The sequence below is a fragment of the Argentina anserina genome, chromosome 5 (genome assembly GCF_933775445.1).
Source record: "Argentina anserina chromosome 5, drPotAnse1.1, whole genome shotgun sequence".
NCBI classification, from domain to species: Eukaryota; Viridiplantae; Streptophyta; class Magnoliopsida; order Rosales; family Rosaceae; genus Argentina; species Argentina anserina.
In genome coordinates, this window is record NC_065876.1 from 23,024,537 (window position 1) to 23,044,311 (window position 19,775).

At 36.6% G+C, this 19,775-nt stretch overlaps 1 protein-coding gene and 1 pseudogene across 2 annotated transcripts; both read right to left on the reverse strand.

The window, feature by feature from the left end:
• Window positions 1-5,117: 5,117 nt before the first annotated feature.
• LOC126793414 (protein NRT1/ PTR FAMILY 5.10-like) lies at window positions 5,118-8,492 on the reverse strand. Of its 2 annotated transcripts, XM_050519929.1 has the most exons (5): window positions 8,357-8,492; window positions 8,060-8,277; window positions 6,788-7,284; window positions 6,047-6,602; window positions 5,118-5,240 (listed from the first exon to the last, which is right to left on the reverse strand). In XM_050519929.1, exons 1-5 carry the CDS (start codon window positions 8,481-8,483, stop codon window positions 5,202-5,204), a joined length of 1,437 nt encoding a protein of 478 aa, XP_050375886.1. In that variant the 5' UTR covers window positions 8,484-8,492; the 3' UTR covers window positions 5,118-5,201. The 2 variants fall into 2 exon arrangements, with proteins under 2 accessions (XP_050375886.1, XP_050375885.1); XM_050519928.1 differs by lacking the exon at window positions 5,118-5,240 and having other exon boundaries at window positions 5,591-6,602.
• Window positions 8,493-9,065: 573 nt separating this feature from the next.
• LOC126795761 (protein NRT1/ PTR FAMILY 5.10-like) lies at window positions 9,066-16,204 on the reverse strand (annotated as a pseudogene).
• Window positions 16,205-19,775: the final 3,571 nt, after the last annotated feature.

A 19,775-nucleotide genomic window follows, 5' to 3' on the forward strand; every position in this document is an offset into this window, starting at 1 on the left:
TTTGTCTTTGCACATGCAATGGAAAATTTGGAGGCCACTAATCCCTCATATGTGGAAAAAGTTGGTAGAACCAATGACTTATTTGATGCCTAGTTTCCTTTAAAAAAATAAATAGTCCAAAACCTAAATTTACAGATAAGATCAATGCCCATTTTGGCTGTCACAATTATTCTTTGTCACATATCATAATCTTTTTCTTTTCTTCCAAGAAACTAAAATAGTCATAGTAAAAAAAAAAGAAAAAAAGAAATAGCCGTCGTCTATATTTTTTTTCTGAGGAGAAAATAAAATCAATGAGCCTTGCAAACCTGAGAGAGAAACCGCTAAGCACGTTTCAATGGGAAAGACGGAAAAAATAGGGAGTGACAGAGCTGTCAAGGAGAATAAGAACCCAACCAACCAGGGCCGAGAGGAGAAGCGAAACCATGGTGTGGTTACCAGGTGGCGTGCTTTCAGTGAGTCTGATTGGAACAGGCTGTCATAGGATCATATGTGATTCTAGGGGCTTTTAATTCTCCTTGACAACATCGACGACGCCGGCCGAGAGAGAGAGAGAGAGACGGGGGCAATTTTTGTCCTTTTGATTTTGAAAAATTCTTAGACGGGGACTTCCCCACCACGTGGCCGTAGGAAAGTCCAATCAAAATTCACTATTTTATTGTTCAGTTTCCATTTAGCCCTCATTTTAATAATTTTTATACCCAAAACACCCCTGCTGTGTTTTTATTGGAGAGCCCACCGCCACATTCGTCTCACAACAGAATTTCTCTTTGATTTTTCTTGAGTGTGAGCTTGTGGGGTCTCGTTGTTCTGTGGGGCCCAGGTCCAATAAGTTTTTTGTTGGCCCGTTGTTTCTTCCTGTCTCTTTCTTTCCGTTTGTATTTAAAATGGAAACCTATTTCTACTTTTTTCTTTTCCTTTTGGGTTCTTTGAGATTTTGGAGTCTTTTCAACGTGTTCAACCGAATTTTGAAAAAAAAAAGAAAAGAATTTTGTTTATTATTGTTGCAATTCGTATAATCGGGAAAAAATCCAAGTGCATTTTGAACTGCTGCCAAGTATCGAGTCCAGATTATTTGATAACTTGTTTGGTGTTACAGGGTACAAAAATAAATGAGATTATGTAGCACATTGTTCTCTTTCTAAAGCCATTTGATTTTAAATAATGTTGGTGCCACTAGCGTATACTAATTTTTTCTCTCTAATCGCTTCGTTTTGATTGGATCGACTAGGGTTTTGGAAATCGATTTCCCTGCGACGGTGCGTCCATTACCATCGGACGAGAGTTTACTGCGAATCAACAGGTGGCCTAGCATGGTGGTTGTTGGTAGTGGATCGATGGAGGAAGGTGGTTTCCGGGTCCATTACCATCTTACAAGGTGATTTTGGCTTTGCTTTGGAGATATTGGCCAAGCTTCCGACGATATGGAGACGACGATGGTGGCGGTCTGAGATGGGGAAGAAGGGCGTCGATGGCTTATTTGTGTTTCAATCCGGGTGGTCTTGGTGCTTTGCTGGTTAGTTTCTTGATGGCTGGTGTCTCTTGTCATGAGCTCAGGTGGTGTCTTCTTTGGCTGTGGCCGGATTCGTCGACAGGACAACGGTGCTGTGATCAAAAGGAGATGCCATGGTGGCCGGTCTTTTGGGCCAGTGGAATCTTTCTGATTTTTTAGAGGTGGGCCTGGTTGGGTTAATGTAGGTAGGTTTGGATCATTTGACTCAAGTTTTTTTTTTCTGGTGTTGTGTTGTCCCTCCTTCTTAAGCGAGGGTTTATGTTGTCACTTGGTAGAGTTCGGTCGTGTCGTTGAGTGCACGTTTATGGTTTATGTCATTTTTAAGGATTATTTAAATGTCAGTTCTTTCTAGATGTCAATGTAATGGAGAGGTTGTTTCTGCAAATATGTCGGAGTTTTGGTTTGTAAGGCTATTGGAGCGGTTCTCTTTCTTGGCTCATGTCTATTGTTTCTTGCGATAGTCCTGTGACTAGCAGTTTTAGTATGAATGAATGTGTGTAATCTAGTTCCACTACCGAGTGTTCCTTTTAATTGTAATCTTATTTTGCTGCAATATATATAGATTCTTTTTCTCATAAATAAAGTCATTTGATTTTTGTTTTAGGTGCAGTGGCTCCTATCAGTGATGTGGTTTATTTGAGAGGGTTAAATAACTTACACAATTGAAAAAGGTGTACATAGGACTCAAAAGCATTGGTAGTTAAGCTTTAAAAATGTTGGGACTTATAAATTGAGTCGGATTTGAGCTACAATGTTGCTTTGAGGCCTTTTGATATTAGTAACAAGTTAGTGAGACTTAAGTCTCCATATGGCTTCGATATTTCTTACAAGGTGGTTTTGATTGCAAAACGAATGGTTATAGAGAAGCTTTATAGTTATGAAGCAGATTTTTTTCCAAATGTTGACATTGCTAGAGACCAATCCAGACTCCAGTTTTGTTTTACAAGTTGATGAGTCTACTAACAAGTTTCAAAGTTCTCATTGCATGTCGGGGTAGGTTGAGGGCTTCAAGTTCTGTCTTCCTGTTTTATGGTATCCTACATCATTTAAAAAAAAAGAACTCACAAAAATTTTGTTTTCGATACTTTATAAGATTATAACTATCTAACTTTTGAATTTTAACTATTATTGACAGTCAACAATCATTATATTACTAACACGTCCGAGTACCCGCTTCCATAAAGATAAAATAAAAAATCAAGGAGGTCATAGATCCTAAGCCGTATGTGGACGGAAGTCGCACTTTTGCCAGCTAATGTGTAATGGGATGGAAATGAAATGCACAACAAAACACAGAAACTTTAATTGAGGCTAAACTGGTTCCTTCTAATCCTACATCAAAGATAACTATGTTTTTGGCACTTCCTCTGTGAACTAAATATGTGAACATTCTTGCTACCATATTCTATATATGAAATTTGGAATATACTGACTATTTTCAAGATAAGCACCTCACCAGATTCATAGTCTTGAGATTACCACGAGTAATGTGAGCCCTCGTCACCCAATTAGGTGAACTGTCTTGGTGACCTTCTCCATTAATTTGTTTAAAGGACCTACATTATGATACATAATCGTCATAATATGGAGTAACATAGCATCCTCAAATTTTAATTGTCAGATAAGGGTAGATCGAGGTAGAGACGTAGAGTAGAGAACTATGTCAAAAACAAACTAAACTTCTCAAGCACGTACATACAAATTTAGGTTAGCAACTGTGTAAAGCAAGCTTAAAACTGAAGAAGATGCAGCTCAGGGAGTGTCCCTGAAATGGGACAGTGGTTGTACCGAAGCAGTTCAGAACTTTTCTCAGTACCAACTCCAAGTATGTAAAGTAACGAAAGGGATCGGGGGTTCGATTTGATTTCTAAGAAGACTAAAGATCGCGAAAACGCATGATAAGCTAGTACTGGGAGTAAAAAAAATTTATGAACCTTTGTCTTCCTTAATGTGCTTTCATACCATTCATCAAGGCATTAACAATATTGACACTGCACATCAGTCTAGTCAAACAAGTATATAGTAAAGGCAAAAATGCCGATTTGCATCCTAAATTTGGTCATAATTGTCCATTTGCACCCCGAACTTGCATTTGAGTCAATTTACCTCCTAAACTTGGTAAAAATTGCCGATTTGCACCATATCCGTTAAATTTAATGTTTTTATCCAATTTTAAGTCACATGTCATGCATTTGAGGGGCAGTATTGTCATTATATAATTATTCATATTTAATAATGAAATAAATTAATAAGATTACTTAAGTGGAACACTTGCTACAATGTTTTTTTTTTCAAAACATGTTATTGATTTATATATTTATTATTTACGTTATATGGTATGTTAAAAGATATTAAAAATCTATAAATAGATACATTGAAAATTAAAAATAAATGTTTATTCCGGGAGAATTACTATTCTACCATTGTGTGTGTTTTAGCCTTATTAGGTTTCCTGTTAGAGACAAGGTTCTAAAAAACGCTAGGTGTTAATCGGGCGGACAGCTAAAAACCAGCGGCCAGATGATTAATCGGGGATTAATCGGCCCAAAATTAAGGCGGCCAAGGGTCTCCGGGCGCCTAGGCGGGGATTTTTAGAACATTGGTTAGAGATAGATTCGCATCTCTGTAATATATTAGGATTCCAAATTCTACATGATTGTGGTATGTAATGTCTATATATATGCCACATTATCAATCAATAAACTGTTACATTCTGTTCCATTACGTCATTATTATTCTCGTTTCGTTCCTCCTCCAACAATGTGTACATATAAAAATATATATATACACAACACACTATATTTGAATGGGTGGATATGTTGAATATATAATTCAAAGTAGGGTTAAGTATGTAGAAAAAAAATATAAATGATGCATGATGAAATAAATGTATCTTTATTGAATGATATGAGGGTCTATATATAGGCATTACAAAACCACAATCATGTAGAATTCGGAGTCCTAATCTATTATAGAGATGCAAATCTATATTCTAACAGGAAACCTATTAGGTTAAGATACACACAATAGTATAATAGTAATTCTCCCTGAACAGTAACTAACTAATTTGATTAAAAAATAATCCTCCTTTTAAAGAATATTTTTATTTATTTTAAAGAAAAATATAAATATAAAATGACAATATTACCACTCATGTGCATGACATGTGACGCAAAATTGGATAGAAACAGTTAAATTTAACGGATGGGGTGCAAATCGGTAATTTTTACCAAGTTTAGGAGGTAAATTGACTCAAATACAACTTCAGAGTGCAAATTGACAATTTTAGCCAATTTTGAAGTGTATTTTGGCAATTTTGCCATATAGTAAATGAAAAGAGTGATAAGAACAACAGTCCGTTCCATTAGTAAGTTAAATTTCTGGACATATGAAACACGCTTCTAAGAAAATCTCCTAGTTTCACTTAGAGTTGGAAATCTAATTTGCTTCACAAGTGGAACACGCATTATATTGAAAGGTGTGATGACTTCTGTGCCAAGTGATAACCTAAGAAAATTTCTGGATGGCTGTCCTTTTAGGGAGATCTCATGCCAAACAGGATTGTTGAGATTTTTTTTTTGTGTGTGGTTTTAGGATTGTTGCGAAGAATTTAAGCTCTCTCTTCGTATGAACTATATGAAGCACACTTCCAAGATAACATCCATTGAAAATTGCAAGGACTTGCATGTTATTGGCTCCAAGAGTAAATCGCCGTGCTGCAATCGAGCTCCCAGAACAGAAACGGTCAGAGATTATTGCACTCAAAACTCAAAAGCATCAGAGGATGATAAAGATGGTTGATGTTAGAATGAAATATGCAGCAACAAAACAGTATATAGTTTATCCCAAACAGTTCAGGTAGTTTCTCAAGAACATCGATTCATAACTCACAAGGGCATACAAAGAGGTCTTTTACTCTAACTAACAAGACTAGCTCTGAAAACACATGATAAATCAAAATTGCAATTGACAACACATACAATTTACAGTGTCATCAAGAAAGATTGAAAAACAAATTTAATATACAACAGAATAATAACACAGATCATATAGTCATGTACAGTGTCATCAAGAAAGATTGAAAAACAAATTTAATATACAACAGAATAATAACACAGATCATATAGTCATGTACCCTCTATCATTTATCACTAGACTTCATGAACAAAATGGAAAATTACATTTGATTTAGAGCTTCACCTTTTTATTGACTATAATGAACATAGCGACATTGGCTGACTGGCACACTGTATCTGCTCATAATAATACATTTTATACTGTGCTACCTCTATTGTAGACGTAAGATTTAGCAATACACATGTAGATGCTCAATTGTACTGCACTGAGTATGGCAAGTAACCAATAAAAGTAATCAAGATGCGCACGATTAAGGTTACTGGAAAACCAGCTAGTATGGCCTGCCCAATTGCTGGCTTCATCAATAACAGAGATAAGAAAGCTGCTCAGAAAGCTTCCCACACCAAATATACTGAGGTAAAATGCTAGTCCTACACTTTTTAATTCTCTTGGTACCTGATCGTAGAAGAACTCCTGCAGACCAACCATGGTAAAAACATCAGCCAGTCCGGTTAACAAATATTGGGGAAGTAGCCACCAAACACTCATTGGAACTGTAACACTTGGCTTATCAACCAGATTATAATCTTTGGCAGTTTGGAGCCTTTGCATCTCAACTAAAGCTGCAACTACCATGGAAATAGTAGATATAAACATCCCAGTTCCTATTCGTTGTAGCATTGTAATACCAGAGGGTTCTCTGGTGAATGATCTCGCTATTGGGACAAAAATACGATCATAAATTGGAATGAATACAATAATGACAAGGCTTATAAAAGATTGAAGTGCAGCAGCTGGTATGTCAAAACCTGGCACAAATGTTCGGTCCATGGTGGCACCTTGCTTAGTGAAGAAAGTCGAGAACTGTGCAAACACAATAGCATATACCAAGCATGTAACCCAAATCGGAAACAACCTGAGAACGGCTTTTGCTTCCTCAACCTCAGTGATGGTATAGACCTTCTCATTTTCCTTCAATTTGTCTGGTGGAAACAAGGCTTTGTTGAGGAATCTGCAAAATTTTCATATTATGTAAGAAAAGAAAATCCCTTCCATTAGAACAGCTATAGTTGAGCATCTCAGTATATAGTAAATTAAAGTTCCTGCTGTCAGAAACATGAAATGGTTGTTTAGTATTAAGGTAAGGTTCCTACTCTCTTTACTTTGAAATTATATAGACACAGTTAAAACTCTTACTTGAATTGTTCAGAACTTCTGTGAGGCAACATTCCACGAGAATCCTCTTCCGAAGCTATTGCTAAAGGACTTGTTCTCCGATTCCTTAATGCTGTAGTAAACACCTTGCCTATTCTCACAAATGGGCTTTCCTCATCCGATTTAATACTGTACCGGTATGTTCTAGTCCCACCAAGGAAAATAAGCAGTGCAAGGACCATGACAATGCAAGGAAGACCAAAACCCAGGCCCCAACTAAGATTATCTTGTATGTAGTCTAATACTGTAAGCGTAAGTAAGGGGCCTGCACATATACCAAAATACCACCAATTGAAGAATGAGCTTTTCGCTTGGCTCTCCTCTGGATCGTGTCTATCAAACTGATCTGCCCCAAAAGCTTGAACACAAGGTTTGTGTCCACCTTGCCCAATTGCTACTAAATATAGAGAGAAAAAGAACAATGATACTTGAAGCTGAGAAGAAGGGAGCACAGCTGATACAGTCAACAAGCCAAGACCCTGTTCACTTGTTCAGTTTAGTTCAAGAATGATGCCTTCAGACATACATATAAGATATAGAAACCAGAATGCATAATCATTTCTTACTCACACCGACCATCACTTAGGTATAAAGCAAAACTTGGATCAAATATGAAGTACTTTTCTATGCAAACTTTTGTGGTCAAAACTCAAAAGCCAGACTTGAATTAAACCAGGCCAAAAAGGAAAGAACATGACTGAGCACATGAGAAGCACTTTTTCATTGGAGTCATTTCAGCTGGCATGTTAAGTTGCTAACTTTTATTTGCAAGCAATCTGTTTTATAACTTGGAACACAATATATTAGAGTTGACATAGTTGCTTTAGCTTTCATTCCCAATTTCCCCATTCAAATTTTCTTTCTGTTTTCAACTTTAGTAACTTAAGAACTATAGAACCAACTATCTAATTTGTTTGACCCAGTAACACAACTAATTTCCTTAAACCAGAAAGTAACATGTCGAAGCTGTGTTTTAATACAATTGATGATCACAGAAACTCAACATTGATAGTTGGTTTAAACAATCCAACTACTGCATATCAGGCACATTATACATATTCACAGAATCACATACGATTATCCATAAATTCTAATTCTGTATTCGAAACATTTACGAAAAAGAAAACAAAATCCCAGCATTTTCCAAATTATAAACAAGAAATAGAACTAATTAATTGGGTACAGGCCAAACATAGAGAACAATTATAAATGAGAGAGAGAGAGAGAGAGAGAGAGAGAGAGAGAGAGAGAGACCGAGATGTAGAGGAGAGAAGCGGCAACGATGGTGCGGTAGCGACCGAGAAGAGAATCAGCGACGAAGGCGCCGAGTAGAGGAAGCAACGACGCCGTTCCGGACCATATGTTGATGTTCTTGGCCGCGGAGGCCGTGGAGTGTCCCATCGGCCCGGTGAGGAAGGAAATGAGGTTGGAGCTGATTCCATAGTAGGCAACTCTCTCGGCGACCTCCACCCCTGCAATTCAGTATTCATTGATTTGTTTTTGATGAGATTGAAGAGTGTGGTTGGTGGGTTTCAGTGTGTGGTGTCTTACATATTATGAAGGACGCGGAACGCCAACCGCCGGAGGTGGATCGGCGGACTGGGTGGCCGGAGTGGTCGACGGAGCCGTGGATGACGTCGTCGAGGAGGGGAGTTTGGGTCTCCGGAGAAGTGGCCATTGGCTGTGGTTTGGTGTCCACTACGGAACACTCGTGTTTTCTCCAATTATATGGTGAATTTAGTCAGTTCAATTTTTGGAGTTTCCCACCATCTTGAATTGTTTATTATTGTATTTTTGTTTTGTCTGTAAACAAACAATTAGCTGGAGGTTTTTGTTTTCTTACTTGCTATAGATCAAGAACTTTGTGTCGAAAATTTGCTTGTTATCAAGAATTCGAGAACCAAATTCTTGAGTTTTAACGGGGATTCTAAAATTACTATTGATGTTACCACTCTGACACTCTCATTGATGTTCATACTCTTCTTTAAGCGTGTTTGGAGAGAGGCTAATTTCAATGTACAAGTAAATTATGAGTACAAACTTGGCTGAGTTGTACGCATCAATTTTCCTTCACATTATCCGGTTAGGATTTGCTGAGGAATCTGCAAGAATTGGTGGACAGGAATCAAGTGAACACTGACTTCTTTTTGTGGTAGAACACAACTGATCTACACATTCACTTTCAAATTTACTACAACTGGTGTGATAACACTTCATTTCGTGGTAACTAGGAGTCTAGGACTATTCAGATTATATATGTTCATTCTGTACCACCCCTATTATAAATGTAAGATTTTGCAAAATAAATGTAGACCGCCAATCCTACTGCAGTGAGTGCAGCTAGTAACCAATAAAAGTAATCAAGATGTGCAGTGTTAAAGATTGTCCGAGAACCAGCTAGTTTGCCCAGCCAAAGTGGTTGCATCGTCAATACTATAAATAAGAAAGCTGCTCAGCTATCTAGCACCAACACTTCAGCCTAGTTCTACATTGCCCGACACGCCGACATGGCCCGACACGGTGTACGACACGCGCGTGTCGGAAAATATTGACTCTTTTGACACGGCCAGACACGCCACATACTGTTTCCGACATGCCACATCAGCATTTTGAATTAAAAAAAAACCTAAGTCCTAAGACACAACACTCAGTTCCCACTTCGCAATTTTCCTTCTATTTTACTTTAAAGCAGTGGACGACGCAAAAGAAAGCCTTGTATGTGATTATGCGGTGAGAATTGAAGTTGGTCTCTCTAGAATTCAAGAACCCAAGAAAGGCTGCTGAGAATCTGCTGGATGTGAAGAAGAAACAATTGTTGGAGCAAGTTGAAACTATGACAGGGGAAAAGGAAACCGCATTGAAAGTTGAAGTGATTGATGAGACTGTTTTGATTGAAACTGTGCCAATGAGTTTTCTGGGTCATGCTCAATCTGGTCCATAGAGGAGTGCAGCAAAGCAAGAAGTGAATGGAAAGAAGGCAAGAAACTAAAGAAGGAAAGAAAAGCTAGCAAATGGGTTGAAACTGAGAAAAACACCCTCCTTGTGATTCAAGCTGGCAATGCTTGAGTCAACAACAACAAGATCACTTATTCGAGGATGGAGTTGGATGCCATGTGATTTGTGAACATTACAGAACAGAGGAAGCTGTGGAAAAATGTGTACAATAGGCTTGGGCCGGTCGTGGCAAGGGAGTATGATGATCTAGATATCTCTAAGCAACAGCAGAATAACATTAATATATATATATATATTAAATTATATATAAATTGTCGTGTCGACGCCGTATCGGAATCTAGATTTTTAAGATTTGCCGTGTCGCGGTGTCGTGTCGGTGTCGGTGCTACATAGCTGCTGAGGTAGAGAGCAAGTCCGAGGCTTCTTAGTTCATTTGGTACCTGATCGTAGAGGACAAGTACTGAGGAACTAACCACCAATTACTCATTAGGATTGTGGCACTTGGTAGATCAACCAGATCATACTCTTTCGCAGTTTGCAGCCTTTTTATTTCAACTAAAGCTGCAATAGCCATGGCAATGATAGAGAAAAACATCCCAGTTCCTATTCTTTGTAGCATTGTAATGCCGCATGGTTCTCTGATGAAAGCTCTTGCTGCTGAAGAAAAATGCGGTCATAAATGGGTATGAAAATAATAATGATAAATGAAGGGAAGCTGCTGGTATGTCAAAATCGGGCACTATAGTTCTGTCCATTGTGGCAACTTGCTTGGTAAAGAAAGTAGTGGACTGTGCAAATATTGGAAACAGCCTAAGAACAGCCTTTGCTTCCTCAACCTCAGCGATGGTACACACCTTCCCATTTTTCAAATCATCTGGCGCAATCAACGCTTTATTAAGGAACCTGCAAAGATTAAAAGAAGACAAATTTAGAAGGAGCTCTGAAAGAGCTTTGATCAAGTATTTATACTTATGAGATCAATCAAATTTTCCTATTATCAATTTATCAGCAACAGGAAGAACAACAATTTACACAATTACATCACAAGGGAAATATGCAAATTTACTTTAGAGCAGCTAAGTAGATAAGATGCTTACTTGTATTGTTCAGAACTTTGATGAGGCAAGGTTCCACGGGATTCTTCTTCAGAAGCAATTGCTGAAGGACTAGTGATACACCGTCACCTCATTTGCAACTGCAAAAGATTTTAGGGATTACATAGGTAATCTTGATTCTCAGGACGATTCTCCACCTTCTGGCTTAGCTCGTCCACATCTGCTCAACCTTGGTTTTCTTTCGTAGCTTTTTTGCCAGTTCCTAAATGCAGCAACAAAAACTTTGCCGATTCTCACAAACGGGCTTTTCTCATCCCCTTTGATGCTATACCGGTATGTTCAAGTTCCACCAACAAAAGTAATCAGTGCAAGGACCATCATAACACAAGGAATTCCAAACCCTAAACCCCAGCTGAGATTGTCCTGTATGTAGGCCAATACCGAGATTGTGACTAGCCCACCAACACAGACACTAAAGTACCACCAATTGAACAATGAGCTTTTCCCTTTGCACTCCTCTGGATCTTCTCCATCAAACTGATCTGCCCCGAAAGCTTGTACACAGGGGCCAGGGCTTGTGTCCACTTTGCCCAACTGCTACTAGATACAGAGAGAAGAACAACAACACTACTTGAAACTCAGAAAAAGGAAGCACTGCTGACAGGGTCAACAAGCCAAGTCCCTGTTCCAATTGAGGCCAACAACAATATTGTTCAAACATAGCAAGATGTAGAATATCAATACAAAAACTGGCACTCATGATCATTCGTAAAATCACCAAAATGCACATTCCATCAGAAGTTAAACTGACATAAAGATCACCTCTGCAGCATTCCCTAGTTGACCAAAAGAAAAACATCTGAACCATAACTATGATCATGAGAAGCATACATTAAAAGCTTTTGCGACACGGATACTTTCATATTTCAAACTAAACTAGCTGTAACAAGAGTATATTAATTTTTTCACAGAAATGCTGATTAAGTAACTATATATATTTTAGGCTTTCATAACTGTTATATTATGAGTTTTTTTCACCAACAGTCCCTCAACTCTGGTGTACCTACCAATGTGATACCTCAACTCTTAATCGTACCAATGTGATACCCAGACTCTAGTATTGCTATCATTGAAGTACTTCCGTTAGTTTTTTTTAACTTTTCCGTTATCTTGGTGACGTGGTAGTTATGTGAGGCCCACAAAGAGGGTTAAAAGACAAAATTAACCTCATCTGAGAGGAGCAATGTTTTTCCCGCCCTTTACCTTGAGAAAGACACCCAACAATTCCAATTTTGGCGCCAATTTTCCCTCCTTACTCCTTAATTTGTGTCTCTTATCTAAACTAAAGAACTACCGCCAACCAGTCGACCACAATCTGATAAAACCTAGATCAATCTCATTTTCTATTTTTACCCTAGCACTTGTTAAACTAACAGAATAAATATAAAAATTTATATGGAACATCTCATTTCCACAATCTCATAAGAATATAAAAACACATAACTTAACGAAATTCAAATACATGTTTAAGTACCATTAGTTGCCACATTTTATGTTGATCTGCCATGATTTTTGCTTGTAAGAACTTTTAAGTACCATTAGTACAATGCTTTATCTGCTGGTATTATTCCCTCTGGCTTAACGAAATTCAACTACATGTACCATTAATTGGAATTGTTGGGTGTCTTTCTCAAGGTAAAGGGCGGGAAAAACATTGCTCCAATTTTCCCTCCCTACTCCTTAATTTGTGTCTCTTATCTAAACTAAAGAACTACCGCCAACCAGTCGACCACAATCTGATAAAACCTAGATCAATCTCATTTTCTATTTTTACCCTAGCACTTGTTAAACTAACAGAATAAATATAAAAATTTATATGGAACATCTCATTTCCACAATCTCATAAGAATATAAAAACACATAACTTAACGAAATTCAAATACATGTTTAAGTATCATTAGTTGCCACATTTTATGTTGATCTGCCATGATTTTTGCTTGTAAGAACTTTTAAGTACCATTAGTACAATGCTTTATCTGCTGGTATTATTCCCTCTGGCTTAACGAAATTCAACTACATGTACCAAAAATTGGAATTGTTGGGTGTCTTTCTCAAGGTAAAGGGCGGGAAAAACATTGCTCCTCTCAGATGAGGTTAATTTTGTCTTTTAACCCTCTTTGTGGGCCTCACGTAACTGCCACGTCACCAAGATAACGGAAAAGTTAAAAAAAACTAACGGAAGTACTTCAATGATAGCAATACTAGAGTCTGGGTATCACATTGGTACGATTAAGAGTTGAGGTATCACATTGGTAGGTACACCAGAGTTGAGGGACTGTTGGTGAAAAAAACTCTTATATTATTAGTGATGTTTACCTTGTCAGTAACTAACTAAAAAAAACTATTCCTAATCACACCTTGATGTAAAATCATCGGTTCCTAAATCACACCCGCATTGGCTATAACATCCCCACGCGAACTGTGTGCAAATAAACAATACAGAAGAAAAAAAATTGGAAAGAAAAAAAAAATGGAGGAAAGTGACAGACCAAAACGTAGAGGAGAGAGGCAGCAATAATGGTGTGGTACCGACCGAGACAAGAATCGGCGACGACCACTCCCAGCAGAGGAAGCAACGACGCAGTTCCGGACCATATGTTCACATTCTGCTACCACCGCCGTCGCTGTCGCCATCGACTGCCCCAATGGCCCCGTCAGGACCGTTATCAGATTGGCATTGATTTCAGGGGCGGATCCATTATATAATTTGGGTGACTCAAGCATCCCAAAGCTCAAGACAAGAAAAAAAAAGCTAGGTTTTTAATCTTTTATTTTTGGAATTCTTCTTATTTCCTAACTAAGCATCCCCAAATAACCAACTTTACTCATTTGTTTCCCTTCCAAACTTTATTCTTCTTCCTCAATAGCATGTCATCAGCCAAGTATCTCTTGTTCTAGAATGCTAGCTAGGTTAATTACTAACTAGTACTGTTTACAATTGAAGAAATGTAATTGTGTTAGGATTTTGACTAAATACGTTGTTTTGTCATATATATATATATATATATATATATATTTTCAATAGTTATAAGCGTCTATTAGACTAAAATAACAAATTTAAGTCCAAATCAAAGCGATAAAAAAAATTGCTTCATTCATTGTTCAGTCTATAAGTTCAAATCTAAATTTTATTCAGTTATTATCTTTCTGAAGCTTTATTGATCAATTGCGATTTTTAATTCATTTTTCATTAGTCATTTTTTTAAATTTTTAAACCGTTAATAAAATGTTATTATAAATGATTCTAAATAACAATGTACTCTATGGATATTTAATTAATTAGTTTATGTTATTTATATATATGCACTAGAAGAGCAACCTTCATTACATTAACTGATTAGGAAGATCGATTTTGATTTTAATTAGTAAAATTTAGGGTTGTTAATCGGACCCGGTTCCTGACGAACCGTTGGAACCGAACCATTTAAGGACGGTTCAGTTCGGTTCTTACATAAAAATTTGAAATTATTTAGTAGAACCGAACCGTTTATATACGGTTCGGTTCGGTTCCGGTTCTAGTTTGTAAAACACATAAGAACCGTTGGATTTTAAGTCATACAATTCTGATAGTTAGATTCAGTCATTTAGTTATTACATGTCTAGTTCTTTTGTTCAAACTCTAGTCGCAAGATGCAAATTCTCACTCTCTAAGCCTCTGAGCCTCTCAGCCCTCTCTTCATTCCCAAATTCTTCGCCAAGTTTCTCAGCCCTCCGCCTCCCTCATTCCCTCCCTCTCCTCAACCTCGATCTCCCTTTCCTCCACCTCGATCTCCCTTTCCTCCGACCACGACATCTACTTCCACCATCGTTGTGCCAATCCGATCGAGCACCATCGCCTCCACCTCCGCCAATATGATTTTAAGGATATATAAAGCATTGAAATTGTGTTCACACACATCATTTAACTCAAAAATTGGATCTCGTTGGATGATAATGACTGATACATCTTAAATCTAATTTGCAGATAAGAGTCCTAAGACAAGCACCGAACATTCAGGGCTGCCAAAACACAGCTGTATATTGGAGGTAAGAGAGTTGTGTTCTTGTTTATCGGAAAATACACGTACATGCAGACTTTGAACATGGAATAATTACATATTTTCTTTATATACCAAAAATCATTATTATGCTGTAGAATGTAGAACGTTAGTATACTGACTCAAAGTATAATGATACATACAGTTTTACCATATTTCTGATTGAGACAATAGAGAGGTCTTGTTCAATAATATTGGAGTTATTGCACCAGCGGAATACAAATTCCTTTGTGTTCCTACTTTTAAGTGCTTGTTGAATAATTGTTGTAATGGGTGGTGTAAATTATGATCAGAAGCTGCAAATCTCATTCATATTCAGACTTACAGATTAATTATAACCATGTGCAGTCTCTTAAGAATCTGTCCTTATCAAAGTTCATGTTATCATATTATCTAAACTCCCTTGATCTGTATCTTTTGATCTTTTATCTTAATTGATTGATGGTTTCATCCTAATTTCTTATTTGTAGTCAATCTCCAAGATTGAATAGCACGGTATCAGGACTGCAAGGGACAACCTTATAGATTTTGCATGTTTGGCTATGTTAATCAACTAATTGAAGAATTTTTTTGCTCTGCTTGGGTCTGACAGTATAGCCATTTGTTGTTTACTTACAAACTCATAGTTTGGATGAATGCCAAAAGGTAGATTGCATAATCCCCTGTGTTTTGGGGTTTTTAGTTTCAATAATGATGGTTTGGGTTAAAGTTTTGTTCTTCATATTGAATTATTGGTCTTCCACAATTGCATATTGCCAATATCATCAAGAAGCATTGATTTTTAATAGTTTATATAGAGTTTCAGCTACAAGTTTTGCAAGAACCGTTTGGAACCGTTTTAGAACCGGAACCGTAACGGAACCGTTTGGTTCGGTTCCTAACGGTTCATACTCTGAAAAACACAAAAACCGAACTGTTTAATTAACACGGTTCGGTTTACGGTTCCAACTATTTTTGGCGGTTTTGGAACCGTTAACAGCCCTAGTAAAATTCTTTCGCATAGTCGAGATTCTTTATTATTTTTTTATAGTTAAGTTCAAACATTCTCAATGATGCAATCCTAGATCCGTCAGTAGTTGATTCCATATTTGGCAAACCTCTCCGTAACTTCCACACCTAATTGTTAAAGCAAATTGAGTTCAAAATTCTAAGTCTACTTAGAGTGAAAAGTGGGAGACGAAGTGATTGTGTAAATTGTGTGTAGAGGGATTATCTATTATGAATGACGCAGAACGCCAACCGCTAGAGGTGGATCGGTGCGCCGGATGATCTTTGTAGTTGTGACGAACATGATTTTAATTAGGACAAGTTTTGATTTGTTTGCTTAGTTACATGTTCTATTGTCCGATTAGAAATTTGTACCTTGGATTACTTTTATAGTTTTAGATTGGATTTTTTTTAGTTTATTTGCTGGTTTTCTATTAGTGATATTCTAGTTATGCATGTTTGATATTTTTTTTAGAAGCACCCAGTCACCACCTTGGTTACACGTGCTATCATATTCTGCGTCTCTATCACCTACTGAAAAAAAAAAGTCTCTCCTGTAAAATTCAAATTCTTCTTCTTCTTCTTCTTCTTCTTCTTCTTCCCGACAACATCGAGGAGTTGGTCATCAAAACTGCTGCCCAAGAATCTAATTCCTTGTTCTGTGGCAGCTACTCTCAGTAAGTTCACACCCTCTCATCTCCTCGAATCAATCGTTTTGTTTTGCTCTTCTAAAAGTTGTGGATGTGGCTTTAATTAGTTTAGGTGGCTGGGTTGCTTGGGTGCCTTGAGTAGTGTGGGTTTGAGTTGCTTGGTTCCTATTGGAGAATTTGGCTCTGAGGAGGTAGGGAAAATAATCTCTCTTCCTAACATTGAATTCTAATTTGGTCTGTATATGTTGTGAATTGGTTGTGATGCATTCTCATATATTTGTGTTGTGTTCTTGTATTGTTGAGCCAAGTGTATTGCTGAGCTTGAGTTGGAATAATGCCTCTATTGATTAATCATTCTTTGTGGAATTTGGGGGTTTCCAGCAAGTTAGCTATAATCATATTAGTATATAGTACTTTGGTCTTGTAGCTTGCTTGAGAACCTATTTAAGCTTGAGTTGGTCTGTGACCTAAACACTTCTGTTGGTCTCAGTGTTATTTGAAGGAAAAGCTAAACTATTTAATTGTTTGAATCTCTGGGATTGGTCTCTATTGGATCAAATTATTCCCTATATGTATCTATTCTTTAACTGATGATTAATGCTCAGGAATTGTACCTTCAGTGATCTCTCGGTTTTCTTTTCCTTATAGACAAAACCTTGTTGCAGTTTTTAATTTATATGTTTGACTCTTGCTTCAGAGATTGATTAAAAAAATTCCCTTTACCTTGTTGTGTTCAAAGTGCTGGGAATATTAGTGAACTAACTGAACTTTAACCTTCTTTTTCTTTTCCATGCCTTATTTTGTGTAGTAAGTGTTGTATCTGTCTCAAATATATATAGATTAACCTTGCTGTCCATTTTTCCTTGACCAAACTACTTTCTTTACCCAATTTAGACTAAACTGTAGTCTAACCATACTTTTCGTGTGTTGAGTTACAGGAAATAAAAAGTTTTCCTCAGTTCTTTTTGTTTAGTTTAATAAGTTTCTTGTACATCTGTGTGTGTTTCTCTTGCTGGAAATCCTTCCACATACTTGCTTATCTGAATGTGGCCTTGAGTCTCCAAGTTTCTGTGAATACTTATTGATTTCAAATTTCATAATGTTTGTTTGAATTAAAGCAATATTATGGCAGATTTTCCTCTTCTATGCTTGAATGAGGTTTCAAGCTATAGTCAATCGTTTCAAGGGAGTAAATAACTCCTGCAAAGCATTGTTACTTGGATTTAAATGTTTTTAGTCGGTTAGGCCCGGGAAAGTTATTATGGAAGGATTGTCTCTCTAGGGTGCAAAGACACCTAAAACCTAATCAGGATCTGCTACCTTGCGGAGGTTGCTCAGTAGTTAGCTGGGCGGTGGGCTCTAACCAGTATTTGTTAAACCTTCAAATTGTATGAAAATGACTTTTCTGAATTTTGTTACAAACTTAGAGGCTAAAATTATTTATGTTCTTGTTATTATTCGTCAGTCTTCAGAAGAGTTTTATTTGCAATTGTTTCATGTGACAAGTCATCCTTTCTCCTTGTTGCAGTCCCTCTGCGTTTCATTTATTAAGGCCTCTAAGTTTGTGATGAACCTCATATTACTTGTTCAGATTTACCATGTCATAGATTCAATTCAATTCAGTTTATTACAGTAGTCCTTACAATTGGATCCTTCTTGTTGTTTTCTTACTCTGCTAATCACCTTTCATTTCATATTATATGCTAATTTAAAATTCTTGGTTAAGTCGATTGTTTATCGTACCTACTGAGCTTGTAAAGCTCATTTCCTATTTTATTTGTGATTTCAGGTAAAAATTCTGTAAGTGGGAGTGGCTCCATTATCCCTGAATTATCTTGAGGTGCTAGAGTATGGAGTCTTACCTTGTTTGAAGTACAAGCTTGACTTTGTTCTTTTGGCTACTTTTTGCACTGATGTAGATAGACTACTATCACAGGAGATGTACTTCTATTTTTGTTGTGTAAATGTTGTATATTTTAGTTGAGGTATAAACCTGGAGAAATGATACTGAAATGTGGTGGAGTTGTTTTGAAGACAAGTTGTACTTCTTTGTTTTAAATGAAAGTTCACCTTCATCTTCAATCATTATATCTTGTAGTTTTCACTGAAAACTTCGTAAAAGTCATGTACAAAAACTGAAATTGTGGCCACATTTCAATATTTCAGTTGACATTTTCTTACTCTATTTCCTTATGAAGTTCTAAATTATCTCTTCTCCTTTGAAAAAAAAAAGTATAGTTATTTTGAAAGAGCTTTCTGTGTATTGCTTAACGTAAATCCACCATTTCAGTTTTGGGTTGTGATAGTAGTCAGCGGCGCCGTTGAGAAAAGGGGTTTGGGGTGTCCGGAGAGTCGTGGTGAGAAGTAGACATTACTAGTGGTTAGGTGAAGTTGCTTCAGAAGCAGAAGTGTGAGTTATTACGTATTTAAGGAAGCAAATTTGCCGACTACATTTATTTGATCACTATCATGCCCACCCACCTAGATTAATGACACATGTCCTAAGTTAATTATGATAGAACCATGGTTATCAATAATAGTAATAATAATAAATTATATTTATCTAATTTACATTTAACAAAATTTTAGAGTTTATTTATTCTTAAAAATTTTCGGGTTTAGAATTTAGTGTTTAAAGTTTAGGGGAGTGAGTTTAAGGTTTTTAGTTTTTAGTCTTATTCATCGCAAACTCTAAAAATTCTAAAATCATAAACTCTTAATCTTAAACTCTATCTCGAAACCCCTTAACTCTTTGTGTTATTGTGTGTATATATATATATATATATATATATATATATATATATATTTGAAAATTTGTATATAATATATTTATTATTATTGAATTTAAGGTAAAAATAAATTAATAATTAATTTCATAAATTTAAGAGTAGACTATAGTATAACTATGGTAAATAAAAATGACACATGTCGCTAATCTTAGTAAATGGGCATCAGTGGGTAAATAAGAGGTGGTCGCTAAATTTACTTTCTCCATTTCAACCTTTTAACTCGAGTGAGTAAAGCAGTAAAACTTGTGCAATGTTCCAAAAAACGTCGGAAAATAACGAAAGTGTACTTGTACTTATTTCAGACTTTTTTTCGAAGTAGACGGAAATTATATTCCACTGCCAAAATAGAGAACGAACAATAATTACTAGGTCAGAAACAAGCTCGGATACAAGTATGGAAACAAGTTTTTCTTATCCTACTATGAAGATTCGAAAAA

Coding starts and splice junctions, on each gene's coding strand:
- LOC126793414 (XM_050519928.1), bottom strand. CDS start 8,483: ATGGCCACTTCTCCGGAGACCCAAACTCCCCTCCTCGACGACGTCATC. Junction 8,278..8,356: donor TTCCGCGTCCTTCATAATAT/GTAAGACACCAC, acceptor ACTGAATTGCAG/GGGTGGAGGTCGCCGAGAGA. Junction 6,603..6,787: donor AGAAGTTCTGAACAATTCAA/GTAAGAGTTTTA, acceptor AAAATTTTGCAG/ATTCCTCAACAAAGCCTTGT.